General features: G+C 34.2%; 1 protein-coding gene and 1 long non-coding RNA gene across 2 annotated transcripts; one reads left to right on the top strand and one right to left on the bottom strand.

Annotated features, from left to right (window-relative positions):
* Positions 1-240: 240 nt before the first annotated feature.
* Positions 241-4278, bottom strand: LOC142621991 (glycerophosphodiester phosphodiesterase GDPD1, chloroplastic-like). Its single transcript, XM_075795393.1, has 7 exons — positions 3896-4278; positions 3566-3747; positions 2199-2258; positions 1805-2086; positions 1610-1705; positions 1318-1514; positions 241-739 (listed from the first exon to the last, which is right to left on the bottom strand). Exons 1-7 carry the CDS (start codon positions 3990-3992, stop codon positions 520-522), a joined length of 1134 nt encoding a protein of 377 aa, XP_075651508.1. The 5' UTR covers positions 3993-4278; the 3' UTR covers positions 241-519.
* Positions 4279-16674: 12396 nt separating this feature from the next.
* LOC142643397 (uncharacterized) lies at positions 16675-22169 on the top strand. The gene is made up of 3 exons (XR_012845850.1): positions 16675-16793; positions 17608-17694; positions 22023-22169. It is a non-coding gene; the product is annotated as an uncharacterized LOC142643397 (long non-coding RNA).
* The last annotated feature ends 2812 nt before the right edge of the window (positions 22170-24981 follow it).

The raw sequence follows: 24981 nt of genomic DNA on the forward strand, positions 1-24981 counted from the left end.
TCATTTAGCTTTATTTTCCTACTTTAAGAAATCAAGATTTACGCTCAACCCAACCGGTGTATTTAAGTAGTTAAAGACGACATCAAGTTGAATCACCTAAGAGCCCAAAAATGGATTTTGTTTCTCTTTTGTTTAATAAACATTCTTAGTCGGGCTAAAAGAAAGGACACAGGTTGTTCTATGCAAAAACTCAGATCCAAGTTACATCGAAAGGAGACGAGAAAATCAGAAGCTACAAAATTATAGTGAGAAAGCAGCTAAAACTATCATAAACCTTCTCTTCTTCTTCTTCTTTTTTGATAATCCGAAACAATCATAAACTTTGTTTTCGTACAAATGGAAGACCAACAAGATTAGTAAAAATTTGTGATTCTAAAGAAATAAAAATGAGCAATTTATATACAACAATGAAAATGAAACGTGTTGACTTCCACGACTAAGTGTTTCCGCTATATGAAGGGGCAAAAACAGCAAAAAATATTTGATTTGGCGTGTATGGCACAGTATAACAATCATTAATTAAAGTTCTATCAACTCAGGGATAAGCTTCCAAAGAAATGCAAGCTCCCGTGGCGAGAATTGGGGCTTTGCTTCCACCCCCTCGGATAAACTTTCCCCTTCATCTGCCTTCAATGGCTTTATCATATTGGAAACTGCTTCTGAGATCTCTTTAACCAGATCAACAATCACTCCATCAATTCCCATTAGATTTTGCAAGTATACTGCTTCAGGCACATTACTGCAACAATATTTATTTCCATTCAATTAATACATAACATATGATCCATAGAACAAGCTCATAACAAAATCAATTACAACTTTGCTATATGCTAACATGGCTAGACATTATACATGTGACATGACAACAAACCACAAAAGATTAGTTAGCAAGTTTTCCCTCCTTATGTACGAAAAGTAAAATCCTTGTATAGGAAATGTAAACTATTTAGGCGGCCCAATTGTAAACGTTTTCCCTCCTTATGTACGAAAAGTAAAATCCTATAGAATCCTTGTATAGGAAATGGAAACTATTTAGGCGGCCCAATTGTAAACGTTTTCCCTCCTTATGTACGAAAAGTAAAATCCTATAAAATCCTTGTATAGGAAATGGAAACTATTTAGGCGGCCCAATTGTAATACCAAGCTAGGACCAAATCAAAGTCAGAATGAAATAACATGGCAGGTTATATTTGACCAGGATTTGTCATACCCGACTTTGATCTATCACATTTCCTAAGCAATAATTTTCTTTTTGGTAGTACATTTCCTAAGCAAGAGTTTCCATGGAAAAATTGAAGATAATCAAACAAAGCTTACTTCAATTTTCCGTAGGTAAGAAGTGAAAGCTTGGCCTCCTTGATCTTGGTAACGGCGCCGGGATTTCTAAAAACTCCCTTAACCTCTGACACAATTCCATCCAAACCACCCTCCAAGCACAGCTTTACGGCATCTTCCAAGGAGTTCCTCCTCACATCGTAGTATATCTCAGTACCCCCATTAGTCAAAAAGAAGACCTAGTATACCATAATGACAAAAATCATTAGGACATAACCCCTATTAATATATAACACGAACATAGAAGATATTATCAATGTCAAAGAGTGCTTACAGGGTAAGTGCTCTGTAACTTTTTAACGAGCAATGCCGCATCCGGCTGGAAGCTTGAGAAGATAATAGGTCTGTCATTAGCATACTCAAACACCACCTGTCACACAGAATTCACAATATTTAGAACCCCCAATATCATTAACATTCAACAAAACAAGAAAAATCTATAAATTTTTTTCACTTGTAGTGTTTGTACCTGCAAGATGGATTGGAGAACACGGAAGAGATAATCTTGGTCGTAAACAATGTGGTCATCGAATTTTAACTCAATGTTGAAGCCCAGTGAGGGATTCACTTGCTGAAAAGTTTCTTGAAGTGTACAAAGAGTGTCATCTGTCTCTACATCCCAATTCACAATATTCCCATTTTTTAATTTCCTCAGCAAAGGTTTCCCTTGCTTGCTTGGTTCTCCTTGGGGACCATAGCCAAGGAATTCTGAGAGAGTCAAATCTGTGACCCTTTTCTCAAACACAGTACCCTGAAATCCCATAGATAAATATGAATTAGCTTCAAAGTTATATATACATAACACATTAGTACTTGTATTAAAAATAGACACACGTTAAAATGACACAGAAAAGTTAGCTTACATTTTCTTCAGAGAGAATAACATCATCGTGGAAAATGACAGGGCAGTCATCTCTTGTCACCTACAAAAACCACCACATTTGTTTTTTTTTTTACTTGCTGTCTTTATGCTTCATTCACCTTTCTCATCTATTTTCATTTTTAACCGAAATAATTTTTTTAAAAAGAACCACAAAGGGGAAAAAAAAATACAAAAACACACATCAGTATCATTGAGATAGAAGGAAAATTTTTCTAAAGTTTTCCTAGATGAAAACGCCGTAGACCTAGAAGAAGGAAACCAATCTAGAAAACAGGAACAAAAACCTACTAACAAATTTGAATAAACAATAAAAATTTCAAAGGCATAAAACCTATAGAACACCCTGAAAATTCATTGATTAAGTTTTTGTTTTGGAAATCTTAATTTTAATCCTCATGTAAAATGTGTTTCATATATGTCTAAATATGGAACAGAATTAAAACTAGATTTTATCTTTTCTTTTTCTTTTTTTATAGCTACGCGTCCAAAGATCCACTTAATAGACACGAATTACTAAAAAGACTGTTACATGTCAACATATATTATTGCCCTTGGTACCCATAATATATACAATTTATGGGTGTATATGCGAAAATAGAAAACGACAAAAACTTTCTAAAAACGGAATAAAATCCTCTCTCCATTTAACTTGAAATACAATGTATTCATTTTACAATTGATTATTTTATGTTAAATTTGTTAACGAGTCTTAGAACATGTGTTCATAGATGGTTTTAAAAAAAAGTTTTAACATCATTTTTATGAAAAATAAAAAAAATATAAAAAGCTTGAATTTTCTTCTCTAAAGAAATTTTTTATTATTATTATTTTTTTTTGTAAATGAGTTATTAAAAATATTTTCTTAAATCAGTTGTTAATATTTCCCAATTATATTTAATACATATATACACACATATATATATATATATATATATATATTTTTTTATATATATCTTGAAACCATAGCAATGTTTAATACTTAAAAGGTTGATCTTAAATGTTATACAATTATAATATATTTATTTTTTGAGCAAAAGTTCAGAAATACAAAAATAACTTTATTACGTATTCAGAAAGTTCACGTTCACATAAGCCGAAAGTGAAAAAAGTACCGCAGAAACCTAAATTTAATATCATCTCACACATGGTACACCGTGACACGCACAGGTTACGCGGCGCGCGTACTACGCACCGACACAAAAGAACGTGACCTCGAAAACCGAGGATTTTCTTTTTTCTTTTTTTCTTTTTTCACAAAAGTACAACCGGAGACACACAAAAAAAAAAAAAACAAGAACAAAGAAACAATAAAAACGTAAAAGAAATCGAGTGGCGAAGAAATCTAACCTGAACATCGAATTCGATGTAATCGATAGGGAAACAAGAAGCAGCGTTGAAGGACGAGATCGAGTTCTCCTTGAACGCTCTCATTCTACGATCAGATGACTGTAACACGTTCATCCCATGTCCCCTGTGCCCTATCACTAAAAACTTCGGTATTCCATATGCACTCCTCCCCAATTCCACACCTAAAAAAAAAAAATCACACAATGTTACTTGTTTTTATTACTAGCCTCGTTGCACGCGTTAAGCGCATATTAATAAAATAAAAAAATAAAAGTTACTGGCCTGCTATGCGCACATATTTAAATAACGAGATAGGAATGATATGATTACCTTTGGAGAAGCGAGTGGAGTAGAGAGAGAAAGAGGGATTCTCAGGGACCTGGTCGAGGTTTGGGACGTCGGAGACAAGAACAGCTTTGAGAGCCATTGTTTTGATTTTTAGAGAGAGAAAACAAAAACAACAAGGAAACACAGCAGGGATACAAAAGGTAATAGAGAGAGAGTTTTTTTGAGGTGTGGATTTTAGTGAATGGGGTATTTATTGTGAAGTAGCGAGGAAACCAGAACCAGGAGGAGCGGGATCTCCTCTCAGAATATGCTTTCTTCCTTGGTTATATGCTTCGCATATTCTTCACTCTTTGCCGTTCTTATTAAGTCTATTTAATTTTTTTTATTATTTAAATTTGAGCTTTTGTTCTTCAACGTTCCCGTTTATTTTAACGGTGTGTTATTATTATTATTTTTATTTTTATTATTATTTTAAGGTTTTCTTATTGGCTAGCCGCTGGCTTATCTTTGTCACTTCCTGACCGCTTGGGATTCAGTACTTTGAGGACCACCGTTGTGATTCAATGATTTTTGTACAGATTTGAACACGTGATCCTGTACAAAAAAAAAAAAAAAAAAGCTTCGAAGTCAATTGGAGCTGCTCACTAATAAAAAGTCAAAAAGCATAGATGATGATAATCTGATATTGATTAAACATAAAGCTTTTCTAAAACCATATCACCTTATCTTAACAATTAAAAGAACCTATCAAAAAAAAAAAAAGAAAAAACAATTAAAAGAATATCCCCCTGTCAAGAGACCATAAGGATCCCTCCCTGCAAAAAAAAAGAGACGGTGAGGATCTTTTCCTCAAATTAATTACAAAATATTTTATAATATGCTTTTTATTTTAAATTATTGAAATTATGTATCACCGTAATCTTAATGTTTTTTTAGATGATTGCAATATGTTATTATCTTAAGTATCTCGAATTGTTTCTTCTTTGAACTCCTAATATTTTATGCATGAAAAAATGCCAATTAAACTACAATAATTTAGACCATAAATTTTTTTTTGAGAGAAACATCTAAACCATAGATTTAACATAACAGTATTTGATGGCATAAGTAACAGTAGAACTTTTAGGTTGTCCGTCCTCCTTGGGGGTTAGATGGATTGTTAGAACGTAACGTATATAATTAGCCAAAAGTTTTGGTTAATTTCTCATTTAGAATATGTTTTGAATTTTTGACCGTCATTACCGAGACAGCAGAGGGAATATGCGAATGAATATTTTAAAGAAGATGCCACGTCAAGCTTAGTGGGAGATAGATTGATACGTCGCCGTTTGTAAACAGCGCAAGTCTCGGGTATGTGAGGTGCCCGTACGCGGAATAAACAAAGTTTACTGTTTACCTTTTCTTTTTGAGAAAGGAAATGGAAAATCATGATGGTCCATTCACGCTTTGGTTGGAAAATGATAGTAGTGAAGTTTCCAGTCTCTTTCCTCCAAACAAAAAGAAGAGGTTTCCAGCCTCTTCTTCAAAGTTTTTGATTATTGTTTTAGACGTCGGTTATTATAAAATCTTATGAGGTGGCTCCAGGATAAGACAAAAAGTTTCAAATTCAAGATCTTATTATGAATCCTTAAAAAGCACTGAGCTAACTTTTTACGTTTATTTATTATTAAAAACCAAAAAAAAAAAGATAAATATGAGGAGGCATTGCATTGGCAAGAGGGCGATTACTGGTGATTGTGAGTGGGCATGATGGAATCATGACGTGTAGCCACGGAAGGGTTTATCCATTCAGCTGTGTATTTGATCTAAATGAAGGAATAATAATCAGGTAAAGTGCTTATATGGGCTTCGTCAATATTTCACTCAAAAGAGCAGTTGGTGCCCCACAAATAACAAGGCTTCTGTTTTTTTAAAACGTTATCTTGTGTTTATTATGGGTGAATTATTCACAGGATAATGCATGCAGACGTTGCCAATATGTAATATATATGTGGCCGGCAATTGCCTGTGCCAGGTTACTTTCAGTTTCAGCTTGACATGACCTACATCCTATTACATGCCATCAACCCATATTGCTTTTTTTTCTTTTTTTCTGGCTTTTTTCTTTTTTTTTTCAATAAACCTTTAACTCAAACGCCACAATCAAAACTCCATACGCCAATTAGTTACGCAAAGTGAATTATAAGGCAATAAACACATACAGACACTCGATGTGGGACAACGCCCATTTTTTGTCCCTTACCTTTTTTTGAGAACCCAGTAAGAAATTTTATTAAAGCAAATCAAATTGAAAAACATCCTCTAAATTACTGGTAGATCTCCTAACCACACATCAAAATCAGCAAATGCAACTGCTCTACGAGCAATGGCAGGAGCAAGTTTATTCTGCTCTCTCTTAACATGACAAAAACTACAATCAATATTAGAAACTAAACTTTGTATTTTAGCAGTAACATGACCAAACATAGTCCTCGAAGGCCTAGCGGCAACTAAAGCTTGGATAACCCGTAAGGAATCACCCTCCACCACCACAGACTAAAGACAAAGCTCCTTGGCAAAAACAATGGCTCTACTAGCAGCAAGAACCTCCACCATGTCCACAGAACCTGGGTGCCTAATTTTTTGGCTCAAAGCACCAATAACCAATCCCGTCAAATCCCTAATAACCACTCCTAGACCTGCACAAGTCTACTCCTTAAATAAAGCACCATTAAAGTTGATTTTATACATACCAGAGGCCGGAGGTTTCCACCGAGAATCACTACTACGAACAACTATCCGAGGAACCTTTTTATGCACGTCATGGAACTCTTTCAGCAGATCAAAAGCATGCCAACACACCTCCCCAACCCCCCAAGCCTACTGCCACAACCTGACTCTATTCCGACACTCCCAAATGCACCACGCAAACATGACGAAATGCTCCACTAGCCTAGGAGAAGCCTCTTTACGCAAAAACAAAAAGGCAACGGAAAAACTGGAAAAATGCTTGGAATGTAGAAAAGAAAAACTCTGATTAGACATCCATATAGCCTTCACCGAGTCACATAACCATAAAGCATGGAAACTATCCTCGTTGGACTCACGGCAGAGCTCACACAGCCCGTCAGCCACCACACTCCACTTCAACAAATTGAGCTTGGTAGGCTTTGCCTCTCAGACCACTCTCCAAAGAAAATGGCAAACCTTCAGAGGAACCTGGAGCTACCAAATATCGTTCCACAACCCTTTGCCTCCCTCCACATTTGAAGAACTTGGCAAAGCCTGTCTACTAATCTCACCATATAACTTATAAGCACTCTGAACTGAGTACATTCCATCAAATGTCAAAGGCCAAACCAATGTGTCCACATCCACAACCTAACTAACATGAATACCTTTTATAATAGCAGCCTTCCAAGGATAAAAATTGCGGTCTATTAGCTCTTCATCCCACCTCCTAGAACCGGGCAGAAACAAGTCTTGGACCACCTAAAAGGACCAATCCCACTGAGGTGAAATCACATAGCCACCACCTTCAAACGGTAGCCAACGATGCTGCCAAATGCATATATCTTTCCCATTGCCCACCCACCAACAAGCAACCCTCAACACCCCCTCTTGGGCTTGCAAAATACTCCGCCAAGCAAAGGAACATCTAGGAGATTCTTTAGCATCAAAGATATTTCTGGATTGAAAATATTTAGCCCAAAATACCTTATAGAACAAAGAATTCCTGTCATGAAACAAACACCAAACTTGCTTACCTAGCATAGCAACATTGAACATCCGAAGGTCCCTAAAACCCATACCACCAACCAATTTTGAGGAACAAAGAGTTTCCCACCAAACCCAATGAATTTTCCTGGAATTTTCCGAACAATCCCACAAAAACTTCTGAATCATGGCTTCAATATCCTTAAGCAAACCAATAGGGAGATGAAATACACTCATAAAATAAGTGGGGATAGACTGAACCACCGCTTTTATCATAATTTCCTTACCGGCTTGAGAAAGTAATTTCTCCTTCCACCCTTGCATACGATTCCAAATCTGCTCATTGATGTGGTTAAAGCAAGCTTTTTTCTGATGCCTAACAAAGGAAGGAAGCCCCAGATATTTCTCATAACTTTTGATTGCAGGCACCCCTAACATCACCTTCAACTCTTCTGGAATCTCCTCAAAAGTACTCCTACTAAAAAAACCGTGGTCTTATTAGAATTGACATGTTGCCCAGATGCAACTTCATACCATGCCAAAATACGCTGGATATTAGCACACTCCGCTGGAGTTACTTTACAGAATAATAAGCAATCATCTGCAAAGAAAAGATGGGAAATTCTTGGACCCGCTCTGCAAATAGAATACCCCCTAATATCACCTTCACAGGCTGCTTTAGAGAGAAGAACATTCAAACCTTCCGCACAAAATAAGAATAAGAAGGGAGATAAGGGATCCCCTTGCCTTAACCCCCTTAAAGGATGAATAAAACCTTGAGGCTCACCATTCACCAAAATTGAATAAGTAATTGTGGTCACACACTGCATAATCAGGCCAACCCACGCCTCTTTGAACCCCATCTTTAGAAGGACCTTTTCTAGAAAAACCCATTCAACTCTGTCATAAGCCTTACTCATATCAAGTTTTAAGGCCATGAAACCTATCTTGCCTGAACATTGAGTTTTCATATGATGCAAAGTCTCAAAGGCAATCAAAATATTGTCAGTAATAAACCTATCAGCAATAAAAGCACACTGGGCTTCTGAAATAAAAATTCAAAATAGGTTTCAGCCTATTCACAAGCACTTTACTCAATATTTTATGGATAACATTGAAAAAAAAAAAACCCCAAGGAACTATTTTTATTTATTTTGTTGAAATAAAGATAGTCCACCAAGGAACCATTAAAGCAATTTTCTTTAATTTGTTATATCCAATTGACTTGCAATTCTTTTATATAGTGGGTTAATTGCCCTAATCAAGGTATCCTCAACACGGTCTAGTGGCTCCATTAGAATCTCTTCCCCTTTCTTTAGGGGTCTTGATTCTTTCTCCATTTAGCAGACCTTTAAAGTAGATGAATAACAATATAACATAACATAAGACGCAGCGATTACAAAAGGCAATGCCATTGATGTGATGTAAAAAAATCTTTGCAAGATGCTCTTTTTTTTCTTTTCTGGTTGGGGGTGATTCACATGCAATTGAGGGACTTGGAACATGTTGCAACAAAAAGTTAGACTGTTTTTCTTATTTACAGAATTAATTTTAAGTTATAGAACCAGTATTGGAGTTAGCATCTCAATACAACTTAGAGCACTCACATTATGCATATTTGAAAAAAAAAATGTAAAATTTACACAACTTTACTTACGCTATGTTTGTTTCAATAATGATGTTTTCTAGAAACTGAGTCATTTTTTAAAAAGTATTTTCTATAAAACTATCTTATTTTTCAATGTTTGGTAGCAACTTTAAATAAGTTGAAAAACAACCTCTTAACTTCCCTTATTTAGCTTGCTGTGAGATAGAGTTGTTTTCCAAAAAAATTTAATGGAAAACAATCTCTAAAAATAAGCCATACTTTTTATATAGACCAAAGATAGTTTTCCTTTGACTTATATTTTTTTATGCTACCAAACATTGGAAAATAAGGAAAATTATCTTTACACAAGATTTTCCATTGAAACAAACGGAGCGTTAAAATAGACTCACATCATATAGTGTAAAAATGTGTAAATATACAAATGAGCTATAGTAATCGTGTAAATATATCTCTGCTCTCTTTTTATTCACTTTTCACTTTCACTTTTCATTCTCTCACATACTGCAACTCTCCCTTCCCACTCATCTCTCACTACTCAGTACTCATCCTATCTTTCTCTCTCTCTCTTCTTCAGCTTCCCTTCTAGTCGGTCTTCTCCTTCACGATTTTTCTCCGATTAGGAACACAATTTGATTTTTTTTTCTTGGCAGCGCCAACTAGGCTAGATTTTGATGAGCGGCTTGATTTTCGTTTTTGGGTTTGTATATCTATTGGGCAGTGTTGATCTTCTCCTCAAAGTGCTGTTCTCCTCAACTTTATGTCTCTATTGGGAAATTAATGTTGATAGATTTGTATAACTCTGAGTCTAATTTTCAATTTTAATAGCCCCATGTTTTATTGATTTATTGTTGTGAAAATTTTGTTTTGTCAGCTAAATAAATTGGGTTTGATATTGGAGATTGTAAAGAATTGGATATGGCTAGGCATGATTATCAAATGGGCATCATTGATTTGGTTGTGTAGATGCTCTTTTTTTTTTTTTTTGTGAGCCCAGCAAGAAGGAAGGCCCAAAGTCATGGGCCAAAGAAAGTATTGTGAAAATGCCATTAAGCAAATGGCAGAAATAACGGATAGCAGGTCTAAGGTGCAGATAAATGGATCCTAAGGAAGTAAGTGGGCCTAAAAAGGCCTGGAAGACAAGTAACAACAAACCCATGGGCTGTATGGATGTGGAATAAGTGAAAATGGGTCACGGCTGCTACTGCAGGCTCAATGTAGTGCAAGTAAAGAAAGTAAGGGACCGTGAAAAACCCATGAGCCCCAAGGAAAAGGTGAGAAATACTTGGGCTGAGGAAACCCAAGAAGTTAGTAAAAGCCCGTGAGAAACATAGAATTGAAAAAGGGCCAAGGATGCCCAAGAGAGTAAGCGGGCTGAGGACGCCCAAGTGGAAGCAGGTGGGACAATGGGAGCCCACAAGTAGCATAGGGCCCAATGAGATCATTAGGCCCTCAGAGAAAGAATAAACAAAAAAGGTCTAAAGTGGTTCAGCAGGCTTAGGTCAAGTAGGCCTCATGGCAGAGATAACAGAATTGTGTGGCAGGAAGCAAGTAATAGGGGTTGGGAATAAAGGCTTGGAACGGCCCAGCCCTTAGATGATGCAAGCCATAAATGATGAGTCAGGCAAAAACAGTCCACGCCAAAAGAAGTAAAAAACGAGCAGCAGACTGGGCAATTTGACCTTTAGACCGCGGCAGACAGATGAGCAGCAGACGAAATTTGAATAATCATGGAGGCAAGGCACGCGCAAGGCCCAGGCACCACCAGCCTGTACCCAACCAATACAGGAAATGGTGAGGTCATGGGTCAGAGGTAAGGGGGTATGGTCTGGCGGTAGGGAGGCGGAAAAACTCATTTTTATGTTTCCTGCTCAAGCCCTTTTGGAAGCAATGTCCTGCTGGGAAGGCATACGACCCAAAAGAGGCAAGGTTGAGTGGGAACCACTAGGTGCATACCGTGAGAGATAAACGGAATGAGAGTATTCACACCATGGCAGGTAAGAATGCCAGAAGGAGCAAACAAAACGAAAAATCCTTCTCTGACTGAGGCGAAACGGCACTAGCTAGGTGACTGACCAGTTATTGATGGTCGGCAAAGGAACCCATGCTAGACAAAAACGGTTAAAGGCTAAAATGGTAAAAAGCCAAACACGACTAGCCCTATATAAGGAGCCCTACAGTGCACGGCTAAGGGACGACAACTTGAGGGGGAGAAAGTGGCTAAAATCACGAAAACAAGGGAACAAGAAAACAAAGAAAGAAAAAAAAAAGATTAAAAAGAAACAGAGGGAGAGAAATTAAAAAGAAAAAAAATTAAAAAAAAAACGAAGCTAATAGAGTAATCGGCATGTACCAAATGGGTTAATCCTCCTCTCCCCTTCCAACCTATGCTCTCTGGTAACAAAAAGGAGGAAACTTCATTCAACCCAAGTCACTTAGACCCGTTCCTTCAAAGCAGCTAATTTCCTCCTTAGAGAAATTAGTCGCATTGAAGGAGTGGTTCTCCTTCCTGACACAAACTCCACGAAATAGCTTGTCGCGGTAGGCTGACATTTGTTTTTTCCTTTAATATGTTCATTATTCTCTATCTAACACTCATTATTTTGATACCATAGTGTAAAACGGCCACCATTCATCGAGGCCCACTGACTATTTTGCTTAAATTCCTATTATTTTTATTATGTTTGTCTGCTGTAGTTAACATGATAGTTCTGTTTGCTGTAAAGATTTGATTACCAAAGGGCATTGTTTGCGCAAAAGTCGGACCAGGATGGTTTGCTCTTGGACCGGTCTCGACTCCTCAATCCAGAAGAAAACTTTTGGGCCTAGTGTAGCAGCAAGCGGCCCAGCCCAACACTTGCAAAAAAAGCCCACACAGGTTACTCTAGTTGGATTCATTTGCTGATGTTGTTTAGCGGAAGAGAAGAGAGAATACGGGAGAAAGTGGAAAAAAAGACTTTAAAATATAATAATATTTTAATAAAATATAGTATAAAATACATAATTTGATGTGGGTGTTTTGCAAAAGTAGTTTTATAAAATAGAAAAAGTAGGTTCTTGTGCTAAAATAGACAACAAGTTTTACACAAATTGATATAAATGCTCTTACTTGGGGCTATAAAAGGCTAATAATTTTCAATGAAGTTGACGATGAGCCTTGGTGACCCTAAATCTCTTGATGATGTGAAACCCAATCATGTTGCCCATAAGCAATTAAAAGAGTTGGGACACTTAAAGCAATTAAAAGAATTGGGACACTTAAAAAAATGACACATCATTGCTTTATTAGAAAAATAGGTAAGTAAACTAGTAGAAGTTCAATTTTTAGAATTCAATAACCAATAGTACTCACTTGAAACTCAAAGGACCAAAAAACAAAAGTACTAGAAATAGAAATTGTACTAGAAAGATCCAACCAAATAAAAGAATAGTTATTCCACATGAATAGTCATTTCATTACATGATTTATTACAACATATACCAAACATGTTTTTTGTACGGGCCTTACCCCCCGTCAAGCCCAATAGCCCTAAGGCCCATGAAGGCTAACTCTTATAAGAGCCCCGCACTGATCACACATTGTAACGCACGTGTCATCCGAGAGTTGTGAGCTTGGAGCGCTCAAAGCAACCTGTGACGTGCCCCTGCCGAGCACAGAACTTACATGCGGGGCTAGTCCCAACGCCACTATCATTATCTCCTTCTCGCCACCAAACATCCACTTAGATGAAACGACATTGGACCTCCCTGACATTGGACCTCACTTCCATTGCCTAGGGAACGCCCCTGCCAAGAATTAAACCCAGCGTTGGAGCCAGTTCCAATGCCACTCTCATTTCCTCCCACTCCCAACTAAACCCCCACTTATGGGTAATAGTATTGGATCCCTCCTTCCACCCACCAGGGGAATAATCATGACCATTCCACTAAGTTTGGCTATAAATAGGCAGGGAAGACTCAGTTAAAGAAGGTTGGCAATTTCAGAGGGAAAAGGCTAGAGAGAGAGCTATATCAATTCCCCCCAAGGAAGAAAGAAAAGAGATAGTGAGAAAAGAGAGGAGACTCAGGAAACGGGCCTACCGAACATCGCACCACCCGTGTTAGGAAATCCAAAAGCCCATTATACAAATAGATTGTGAGCCCAAACTCCTCTGAGGCCCAACAGCCATATTCTGGGACGCACATTTTTAGTTAGTAAACTTCAAGGACCATACCTCTAGAATACAACATGATAATCACCATAACATAATCAGAAATCCTTAATTATGATATATGCATAATGTGACATTAATCATATTTATTATTACATCAATTTGTAAGTTTATTTAAATTTTTAATAAGAAAATTTGTCGTAATTTTAACATTTTTCAATAGATATTACCGACCTACTGAAACAATAAATGCATTCTGTATCACAAATAGCAAAAACATTGATTTTTATTTATTTTTAATGAAAGCAATAACATTGATTCTACTTACTGAAATAATAAATTATTAAATGCATTCTGTATCACAATTCATAAATAGCAATAACATTGATTTTTATTTATTTTTAATGAAAGAAATAAGCCAATAACATTGATTCTTAGTTTCTTACTACATTGGGACAGGCTTTGATTGATCAAATTCAAATATAGACAAGAATATAAACATGCATTCTTATTACAAACCAATCTAGCAAGTGGCAACCATTCGAATTATATTGGGGGACTATCTCCATTGGGCGTACTTGGGGCTAAAAAGCCTAATAATTTTCAATGAACTTGGTGGTGGCCCAAAATTTCTTAATTGAAATCAAAACGTTTTTTTTTTTAAATAAATGTGATCATGATCCAAATCAATACGCTAAGCAAGCTTAGGTGTGAAGTTAGTGTATGTGAGTGAGATGAGCGATGTTACAATTATTACTGAATTTACTGTATAAGTTTTTACAAATTGGTGCATCGACTTTTAAAACACAATAACACTCAATATGACCACTGTGCACTTTTGGTGCGGTGATCACTCCACAAGTATAAGTACTTGTGGGGTGTGGGGGGCAAGAACTGAGATTCAAATCTCCAAAAGAGAATTTCACATACATATATACTTAGATTAAACTATAGTAGAAATTATATCTTGTATAAAATAAAAAAAATTTTAAAAAAATCCCCACTCAATATGACATTAGTTGATATGTGTAAACACAAAATTTCCCAATTGCTAAAAATCAAACAATTGAAAAGAAAGATGGTTCGCAAATATAAATTTGTATTGATGAACAATGAATACAATCTCTATTTCAATTTTTTTACAAAAGAATACCCTCTGATTCTATCTTCATTGAACTTGACTTGAACAAGGAATCTTCTTGCCTTTAGTTGGAAGATGGATTGAATGGTCTTCACAACAAATCTCTAGCTTTGAGCTTATCAGAGATTTATTGTTCTTGAAGTCTTAAAATGTGAAGGCTCTTAGGTTGAAGTTCTTCAGGGCTTTAGAGACTTGATTCGTTGAGCTTTAAAGATTTGGGTTTGTTGAAGTTTATGGAGGCTTTTTAGCTTACTTCCAGTAGAACTTCAAAGAACTCGAACAAGAGATCTTCTTGACTTTGGTTGGAAGATGGATTGAACGGTCTTTACAATGAATCTCTAGCCTTAAGCTTATTAGAGATTTGTTGTTCTTCAAGAAGTCCCTTTGAATGTTCTTCAAGTTCTTCAAAGATTCTTGAGACAGAAGTTCTCTAGAACTTGGGCATCTTGAAAACTTCTTTTTTTTTCAAAATGAGAGGGGATGTCCTCTATTTATAGTGATTTTAGAGGATAAGTTTCACTTTGAGTTGATATGCTTGAAAGTATGTAGTAAACTTTTGATTGGCCGAAATTCTTTTAGAGATAATTATCTCTATTTATCTATATCATATTTTGATAAAGATAATAATCAACAAAGATAAATCATTTTCTCTATTTAATTTATTTTAATAAAGATAATTATCTATCAATTTTGAATAAAAAATTTATCTTTATTTTATTTATTTTAATAAATATAATTATCAATAAATTTTGAATAGGAAATTTATCTTTATCTTGTGGGCCAAATGACATGTGACAAATTTTGATATGCCAGTGTGATGTCAATTTGGATGAAACATGTCATCATCTAATTTAATTAATTTAATGACATTAATTTAGAATTTGCCACTAAATTTTGATGTGGCATTTTATAATTGGCTTAAAATTTTGCCTCTTGCAATATGCTCTTTGTAATAAAATTTGTAAAAATAATTAACATTCTCCTGGATATATTAATTACTTACTATGTCTCTTCTCCAAGAAAAAAAGATAATTAAAAAAAGAAAAAAAAGTAGTGTTAACGAGCATCATAAGGTGCCCTTTAAGAAACTACTTTATATCACGTTATTATACTTTATGTTATATTTTTTACCAATTTACCAATAAAACTAACTTTTTTTATTTTCACTTATCACTTTAGTCACTTTATTAATATATACCAATTTTTTATTAAGTGGACCCCATAATAAATAATCCTTAATGGCTCCTTACGGTGCCCATTAATATTTTCCTTAAAAAATGAGTAATGTTACAACCACAAACTATTTTATAATATTTTTACAAAATGTTGTTGTAACCAACCTCTTGTTGGCTTTTATTTAGACCCACCATCATTAATATCACTTTTTCATTTACCAATAATCATTCACCATGTTAGCAGTTTGTAATTTTTTTTTGTAAAATAATATGTATTTTTTTTTATACAAGATAGAATTTTTACTTTAGCCTAATCTAAATGTATATGTGTGTGAAGCTCCTTTCTGGAGACTCGAATCCCAACTTTTGCCTCTCACACGCCACAAGCATTTATACTTGTAGAGTGACCACCGTATTAAAGGTGCATAATGGTAAAATAATTTATATATTTAGTATTATTAAAAATAATAACTTTTATGTCACTTACTGAAGTTATTGCTAGTTGTGTATAAATAGCAATAACTTTGATCCAATCGGTAAAGTTGTTTGTCCTATCTAAGGAGAGATAATTATAGAAGGGGTGTTATTGGTTCCAATCTTATTATATAGAGAGGTGCTACGTCCACAACATTTTTACAACATTTTTACAACATTTTTACAACAAATCATAGGTGGTTAGTTGTTATTGGTTCAAATTTGAACCTAACACTAAGATTACTTTTTTGTCCCAACAATAACAACCAGTAACATCCTACCACTTAGGATTTGTTGTAAAAATATTGTAAAAATGTTGTGCACATATCATTTCTCTATTATATTTGTTATAAGGGTCATTCTCTAGTACCCCAATATTTTTAGTGGGTACAATAGCCACACAAATCTCAACCATTAAAACTATGTTGTTTTAATCTTAACCGTTAATTTAAGTTTTGTGGAAACTTATTACCGGTAAACCAAGTAAACATATAAAAGCCAAAAAGGAAAAAGAAAAACAGTGGTTCCTCTTCCCCATCCTCCCTCCGTCCTCCCTCTCTAGCATTCTCTTCAAAACCCAAATTCCTTCTTCTTAAATGGGTTCCCTATGTCCATCAATTTCACTGTCATCTCGTCGGCATCCCCATTTACCAACCGCTGAACGTTTCTTAAAGGATCAAATCTTTTGATTTTTAAGGTAAGGATAGAATAAAACCCTAATTTCTTGGTTGGTTTTTGAGAATTTTTTGGAATTTTGCTCTTAAATTTCATTGTACCACAATGTTGGCAATACTTCTATGTTGTAGAGGTACTAATTTGGTTATTTCTTTTCAAGTGGCACAGAAAGTGCTTGTTGAAATGCTTCATAGGGATTTGGTTTTTCTAAACTTGTTGTGGCTTTGTGTTCGATGATCAGGGGGTTTGGGTTTTTGTTAGTGTTGTGCTAAAATTTGGTTTTTTTTTGTTAGCAGAGGAGAAGGCCACACCTTTGTATTTAAGGTGGAAGGCTTTTTATAAAAAATATAATTTTTTTTTTCTACTATGTCTTAACTCCTAAGGAGGAGTTGCTATTGCTTTGTTTCTCTTTCATATCTTTTCTTTGGTGTACATCATTTTAATTACTCAACACTATTAGTTATAGATGTAGAGAGTCGGTCGGTCTGGTTGATTCCTTGAGTATGTTGAAAAAGAAAATAGCCCGTTGTAATTCTATTGCTACTGCACATCTCAAAGTCAAGGTTAGAATTTTGTTTTGAGTGGTTGTTTTCTAGCGTTAGAGTTTAAGAGCTTTTGTGTTGCATTTTGGCTTGCTATTTTCCTTGTTTTGGGAATAGCATCACATGTTGTTTCTGGTGTCTGAGCTAATAGAATTTTCAGCTGATTTATCCACACAAAAAAAAAAAAAAAGATTAAAGAGATTGCATATCAAAATAACAAAAAGTTTTGATACATCCCGTAATTTTCATATTAACAATGTTGAATAATGCTGAATCTATCAATGGCATTTCTAGATGGCTAAATAAGGGAAAGCGAACTGCTTTTTGTGATGGTGGTGCTTAGCTTACTCAATGACATGGTTTTTTTGTGAATTTCACAAGGTAAATTGAGTTTTTTCATATTCATTTCTTCATATCTTATATTCTTATTTTATTTCTTGGAAATTTGTTCATATGAAACAAAAAGAGCAAGACCCTTGGGCAAATGCTGTTGAGAACATTTGTAATGCAACTAGTTATGTCTAGTGCTTAGTCCAGAGAGTTGATACACACATAAATTACGGAAATTGAAAGATACAATTCTAAGGTCTAAGCATTCAAATGGATGATTTGTGTTTAAATTTTAATTAGGCAAGATAACCAAGAGTTGCAGATGTTGCATAAGAACAATTAGAGAGCACATAAGGTTATACATCTTCGGTTTTATAGTATATATAAATAAAATAAATATAAATATTAAATGTGATGTTGGAATTGTACAATATGAGGATAGAACCGTCAAATATGAGGAAAAAAGTAAGAGAATCACCAATGTGAGAAAAAAAATGTCACATGTGATGTTGGAACTGCACAATGTGATGATGGAACTGTCAAATGTAAATAAAAAATAAAAAAAAGTAAGGAAACCACCAAATGTGAGAAAAAACTGTCACATGTGATATTGAAACTACACAATGTAAAGATAGAACCATCAAATGTGAGGAAAAAAATAAGGAAACCACTAAATGTGACAAAAGAACTGTCACATGTGATGTTAGAACTGCATAATGTGAGGATGAAACCGTCAAATGTGAGAAGAAAAAAAAAAAGTAAGGAAACCACCTAATGTGAGAAAAGAATTATTACATGTGATATTAGAACTGCACAATGTGAGAATAAAACCGTTAAATATGGGGAAAAAAAAAAGTATCCTGATATAACAGGTTACCTATTAGTGGGTACAACGATACCCCTTTTTTTAGGGGTACTGTAGAATTACCTCTATTATAAAATAAAAATAAGAATAGGCTTTAGCTCAACGGTAGATAGAGAACCAAAGAAAAGGAAAGAATAACTGATAGATCAATTCAAACGAGGCATAGATCAATTCAGCAATTCAAACGAGGAAATAAGTAATAACTAACTATTCAGCAAATAATAATAATAATAATAATAATAATAATAATAATAATAATAATAGGATTTTATTAACGTGTGCTCTTAGGGCACACAATAATATACCATTTTTTGAAAAAGTTATATCAGGAATTGAAAAAATTGTTATAATATACCATTTTTTGAAAAAGTTTTAACAATTTTTTCAATTCTCGATAAAATTTTTTCAAAAACAAATTTGTTAATGTATGCCCTAAAGGTATACATTAACCGGATCCATAATAATAACCCAAGTGAGGAGTTCGAAAGATTCCAGCTCTACGATAGATAGAGAACCAAAGAAAAAGGAAAGAATATTAACATATACTGATAAACGTCGCTATTTAGCTCCCCAGGTTCCAAACATTGATCTTGTCAGTGTAACCAGAGTAAATAGCATCCTATTCTATTCCTTGGAAGAAAGCAGTGGATTACACACGTTAACCTTTCTTTCATATTGAGTTGATTTGTCTTCAACCAGTTGTGCATTATTTAAAACTACCACTTCAACATCTTTGCTGATTCTCTTAAGCCGAATCAGTCTACACTAATGGACTTCACTTTGGATTGACTATGTTAGCAATTCTCTCTAGTCCGAAACATGTATACTCAAATTTTAAGTAATAGGGTTCAAATTTCGAAAGACACCTATGAGTTTTACAAAGCACCATGCTTTTCTTAGACAAATGCCATTAGGCCTTAGGGGCAAAGGTGGAGGTGATGGAGGAGTCTTACTGGTATAGCTTGAGTTAATTTAAGCCAATGTAGAGATTTGTTATGTGACGTGTGGTGTGGCTCGAATGCTGCTACGCTTGTTGGTCCATTTGACCAACTTGACTAAGTTCATCTCTTATAAGGAATCTCTCAATGCTGACTTTTATAAACTCAAGTGTGTGTGTGTGTCTATATATATATATATATAAGGCTTCAATTTCTTTAAACCTAATTGTGCCACAATATTAATTTATAGAGAGGTGCCGCACATTAGTGTCTATTCTTGAGAAAGGGATATAGGGTATATTTGGAGTTTTGGTTTTTTGATAATGTTCTTGTGCCAATGCTGAATCTCCTTATATTTATAGTGAAAATTTATCCATGTTACCGCCAGTGGATGAAAGCTGTTGGCCGAATCACATAATTTCTAATGTTCTTTGTGTGTGTTTGTTATTTTTTTTTTCTATTATTAATTTGAATTATGTGGGTGTTATTTGCACAATATGAATAAATAAATAAATAATACCAGATAAAAATTCTAATTTTGAATCAATCTCAATGCAATTCTCTTTAATGAGTTTTCAAACACTAATGTCTTCTTTGCCTCGCTAATTTGACCATTAGCAATGAAATTAGTGGGTGGTTTCTATCAATGGTAAGATTCAAGGCCTCCTTACCAAGAGTTTGCCTTTTGTCAATTGTCTTGTTCAATATATCTTAAGTAGACTAAACTTGATGGTAAGTTTTGAACTTTTGGTTGTGGACGAACCGAGGTCAATCAACCTTGTACTTAAGGCAACCCAATTATTCATAGAACAAAGTTTAGTTACAAAATTGGTTGTAGTTTAAGGCTACAAACTCACTCAATAAAATAAATATTACAACATATTTTGAAAATTTAACCATTAAATTGCATGTTCTTTATGCTCTTAACACACATGTTAAATTTTGTATTAATCAGATATTATTTACTATATGATCTATAAGCTTATATTTTGCGCATAATTTTAAATTACAAAAACTTGCAATTTAAAAAATTTATTGATGACACAGCTATTGATCTTTAATTTTGTTGAAATTTTGCAAGTATGAAGGATATAAGAAGAAGATGTAATCCAATGGTAGATTTGTCAAAATTCATCTCCAATAAAAAGATATTAAATAAGTTTGTAGCCTAAGGTTATAACTAATTTTGTAGCTAAACTTTGTCTTTATTCATATACTTCTCAAATGATTTTGATTTGAGTGACATTCTATTATCGTGCCATGGCCAAGTAGGATATGTCAAATCCTTAGGTTTTGAACTTTTGGTTGTGGATGAACCAAGGTCAATCAAGCTTGTACTCAAGGCAACACAATTATTTATATACTCCTCAAATGATTTTGATTTGAGTGACATACTATTATCGTGCCATGGCCAAGTAGTATATGTAAAATCCTTAAGTTTTGAACTTTTGGTTCTGGATGAACGAGGTCAATCAACCTTGTACTCGAGGCAACATAATTATTCATATACTCCTCAAATAATTTTGATTTAAGTGACGTACTATTATCGTGCCATAGCCAAGTAGGATATGTAAATTTCTTAAGTTTTGAACTTTTGGTTGTTGACGAACCGAGGTCAATCAACCTTGTACTCGAGGCAACACAATTATTCATATACTCCTCAAATAATTTTGATTTGAGTGACATACTATTATCATTCCTTGACCTAGTAGGATATGTAAATTTCTTTAGGTGTTAGGGATGAAAAATGAACTTTGTTGGACAAGAATAATATTTTATCCTTTAAAAAATTTGTATTTTAAAAAAGTGAGATTTCAAAATGACATGTCAAGTGGACACTCAGTGAGTTGAACCTCCCTCTAACTTTTCACAAAAGGCCGGCCCATTTCTGTAGAATTAAGAACAATTTTTGTTTCATATCCGCTGCTTTCTGTCTTAATAGATGTAGAGGCCGAAACTTAGAAACCATCATTGAATTAGGCCTACAAGAATTTAGAACCTCAGACCAAACCAAACATATAACCTAAAAGGCTCTTAAAGAGGCCTTTGACGTGTTTCTGCAGGCCCAATAAAACTTAAAATGTGCAGGACACTGATACTGTAGCTTGATGCTTTTGCAAAAGTTAGTAGAATGAAAAACATGAGAGGAAAGTTAGCTAATAGACTTATTGATATGGCTTGGACTTTTTTTTAATGAATTTCTTGTTCATATAATTTTTTTATAAAAAATTTTTGAAATTTTTTTATTCATTTTTGAGATTTTTACCCTTTTTTTATAATTATTATATTGAGTTTATTGCTAGTAACAAATTTTTTCTTTTTTTTTTGTTAACAACTTATATATATATAAATATTAAAAAAATGAGTGGACAGTCTGGTCCACTTACACTTTGCTAATTTCTCCCCCTTTTGTTTTTTGTCTTTGATAAACAATATCTTACGTGATAATTTGTTGTTGTTTCTTATTTGTGTTACCACTAACATCATTTTTTTTATTTATCAATAACAAATTACCACCTATGATTTGTTGTAAAATTGTTGTGAATGTAACATTACTTTTAACAATTTCTTTTCAGCAATACTAGGATATACTAATTTTGCAACGTATGTGGGTTCCAGTTAGCTCAACTGGTAAAGTCTCTGATAGTTGAATAAGAGATCTGGGGTTCAATTCCTGCCTACACCAAAAACCAATTGGTGTCTTGGTCTGATGATAAAGAGCGTCATCAGGAGCGGACATCATAGGTTGAAACTCTCTAAATAAAAAAATTTGCAACGTGCCTAATTAAATTAAATATCGGTGGTGAGATCAAGTATAAGTTGGCATGTTAACCTGCTTACACCAAAAACCAATTGGTGCCTTGGTCTGATGATAAAGAGCGTCATCAGGAGCGGACATCATAGGTTGAAACTCTCTAAATAAAAAAATTTGAGTATAAGTTGGCATGTTAATTTAGGAATGTCGTGAAATCATTGTAACAATTTGTTGTATACATTCCATTATTATTATTGTTCATCTATTAGCTAATATTTGAGGTCTTATTGCGGAAATGTGGACCTACTATTATTTTTCTCCACTCATAACAAATTGTGGCAAAAATTATGTAAAATTTTGTGTAACTAGCCTTCCTCTAAAATTTGGGGCCTTAGCTAATTGGCCTTAATAAAACAAATTTTTTTTTATAGCTACCCAGCCTACCCTACCCTACCCTACCCTACCCTACCCTCTCCCACCTCCTAATCATGCAGCAGCAAGAAATGGCATTGAGTACTGCCAAACTACATTTGCAAATAGGGATGAACTAGATAGTCACTACCGAACCTTGCATTCACAAATATATTTGCAAATAGAGATGAGCTAGAGGCCATGACCGTGAGAAAACGTTTTCCACCACAAATGGCATCCTAAAAGTCACAATCACAATTGTGCCAAATTCAAAAAGTTGAAGTACATTCTGAGTGTGTAATCTATCTTCATTTAAGGTAACTGATTTTCTTTCGCTTCTCACCTCCCTTTACATATATTTAGTCCATAGACTTCATACTATATGTTATCACTGTGATAAAACCTTTTCGACTATCCAAAGTTGGGTCAACACATTTTGTGGTTGAAGAAGACAATTTAGAGGCATTTTATGAAAAATTATTAGTTTATTTCAATATCCCAATGGTGATACTCTTTGAATACTTCTTTGCAAAAAGTCATCAATTTGATATTTGTTTAAACAACTTTAGTCTCAATTGAATTGGTTTCTTTGTACTAATATTAGCCATGTTATTTTTATCTCTCTTTTTTTTTTACTTAAAAAAAATCATGTTATTGGCATGCTAAATGATTTTCATGCAAAATATGCCCACATTTCTTTGAAAATTTTTATATGTTTAGAGTTTTTTTTTTTTAAATATAAAATAATTTAAAAAAAAAAACTTGTAAATTTTATACAGTGTTATTTTTATTGAATACCTCAATTCAATTTCAAACATATTCTTTTCAAACCTAGCTCAAATTCATGGTTTGCAAAAATAGGGCCTAGCCTAGGGCTGATTAAATGCAATTTGGAACCAAATGCAAATATAAAATATATTATTACATAATATTTTATAAGAGATGCATGAATTAGAAAAAACATGTAACATTTTTATATAATTTAATATATCAAGTGGATTATTTTCATATATTTATAAAATGTAATTTTAAAACTTTTAATTCTAACAAGGGCAAGAGGATGAATTAAAATTCAAATTTTTCTCTAGGGAATAATCGAGCAATATTTTCAAATCACAAAACTTAACGATATGGCTTGAACTTTTATTTTATGTTTCATAGGGATATTGAAGGAAAAAAGAAAAACCCCTATATTGTAAAGCAATGGATTGTCTACCCACAGCCATCACATTGGAACAGCCTTGTGGAACATGCCACCCATGGATGCAGCATGACCCCATCCTTTTAAACGGTTGGCTAAATTGGTATAGGTACAGCTGAGTCATTTGCAACGGGCATTTCAATAAATGGACATACATTCATTCAAGAATACCAATCATATGAGTAAGTCTTTTTTTTTTTTTTTTACTATAAATATTTCGATAGTTAAAACGGGGATGAAGAATTTAAATTTTAATTATCATGAAAATACTAAAAGATGTCAACCAATTAAGTTACAAAAAGTATTTGTTAGGGAATAATAGTTATTTAGGGAAAACAGTTTATTATCGCTTTTAACTCAACATTTCCATAACAATTGTGTTGCAATTACGAAAAACTTGTTTTAAGGCAATCTATGAAGCTGTAAACACGAAACTTTTCTTCTCAATGAAATGAATGGGAGGAGATTTTGGTTGAAATCAGTACTACTAGAATAAAAACGTCATGTTGCTATTAAATTTCTAGCAAAGCATCACAATCACAAAGTTGGTATTGGTCCCAGAACAGGTTATTGTGGGACGAAGTTTGTCAACTAAATCAAAATTCATTTGTTGCATTTGACAACAACTCTGTCATTCGCAGAATCATGCAAAAATGAGCTAGCTGTCTTCTATATTGACACAACTGTGATCTGGCAGACACCAATTTGATGCCACAAGAGCCTTATAAAAGAGGTCTACTTGGTTAATTATGTTCCTGTTCCAAGCCACACACTTGAACCTAACTAACTAAACTATATATATATATATATATATATATATATATATTTTGTAATGTTCTAGTATTCTATATTGACTTTTTGATCCCTCTGTCCTTGGTGCTGCATAATCAGGATTTATCAGTCTTTTTCTCAGTGGAAAAGCTTTTTGTAGGTCAACCTTTTGAAATGGGCCATTGCTAAAAATACACATTGGACAGCTAGGATTTGCATAAGAGTTGAATTTACCATAGAAGACCCGTTTGGACATGAAGTACCCCCACAAGGCCTTTTTTTTGGTAAGCCCCCCCCCCCCCCCCCAAAGCCCTTAACACATATATAACGGCTACTTTTCATTCAAAAAAAAAAAAATCCAAACTTTTCTCTCTAGTCCTATGGGTAGTCACAATTT

This window comes from Castanea sativa, chromosome 1, assembly GCF_040712315.1.
Source record: "Castanea sativa cultivar Marrone di Chiusa Pesio chromosome 1, ASM4071231v1".
NCBI classification, from domain to species: domain Eukaryota; kingdom Viridiplantae; phylum Streptophyta; class Magnoliopsida; order Fagales; family Fagaceae; genus Castanea; species Castanea sativa.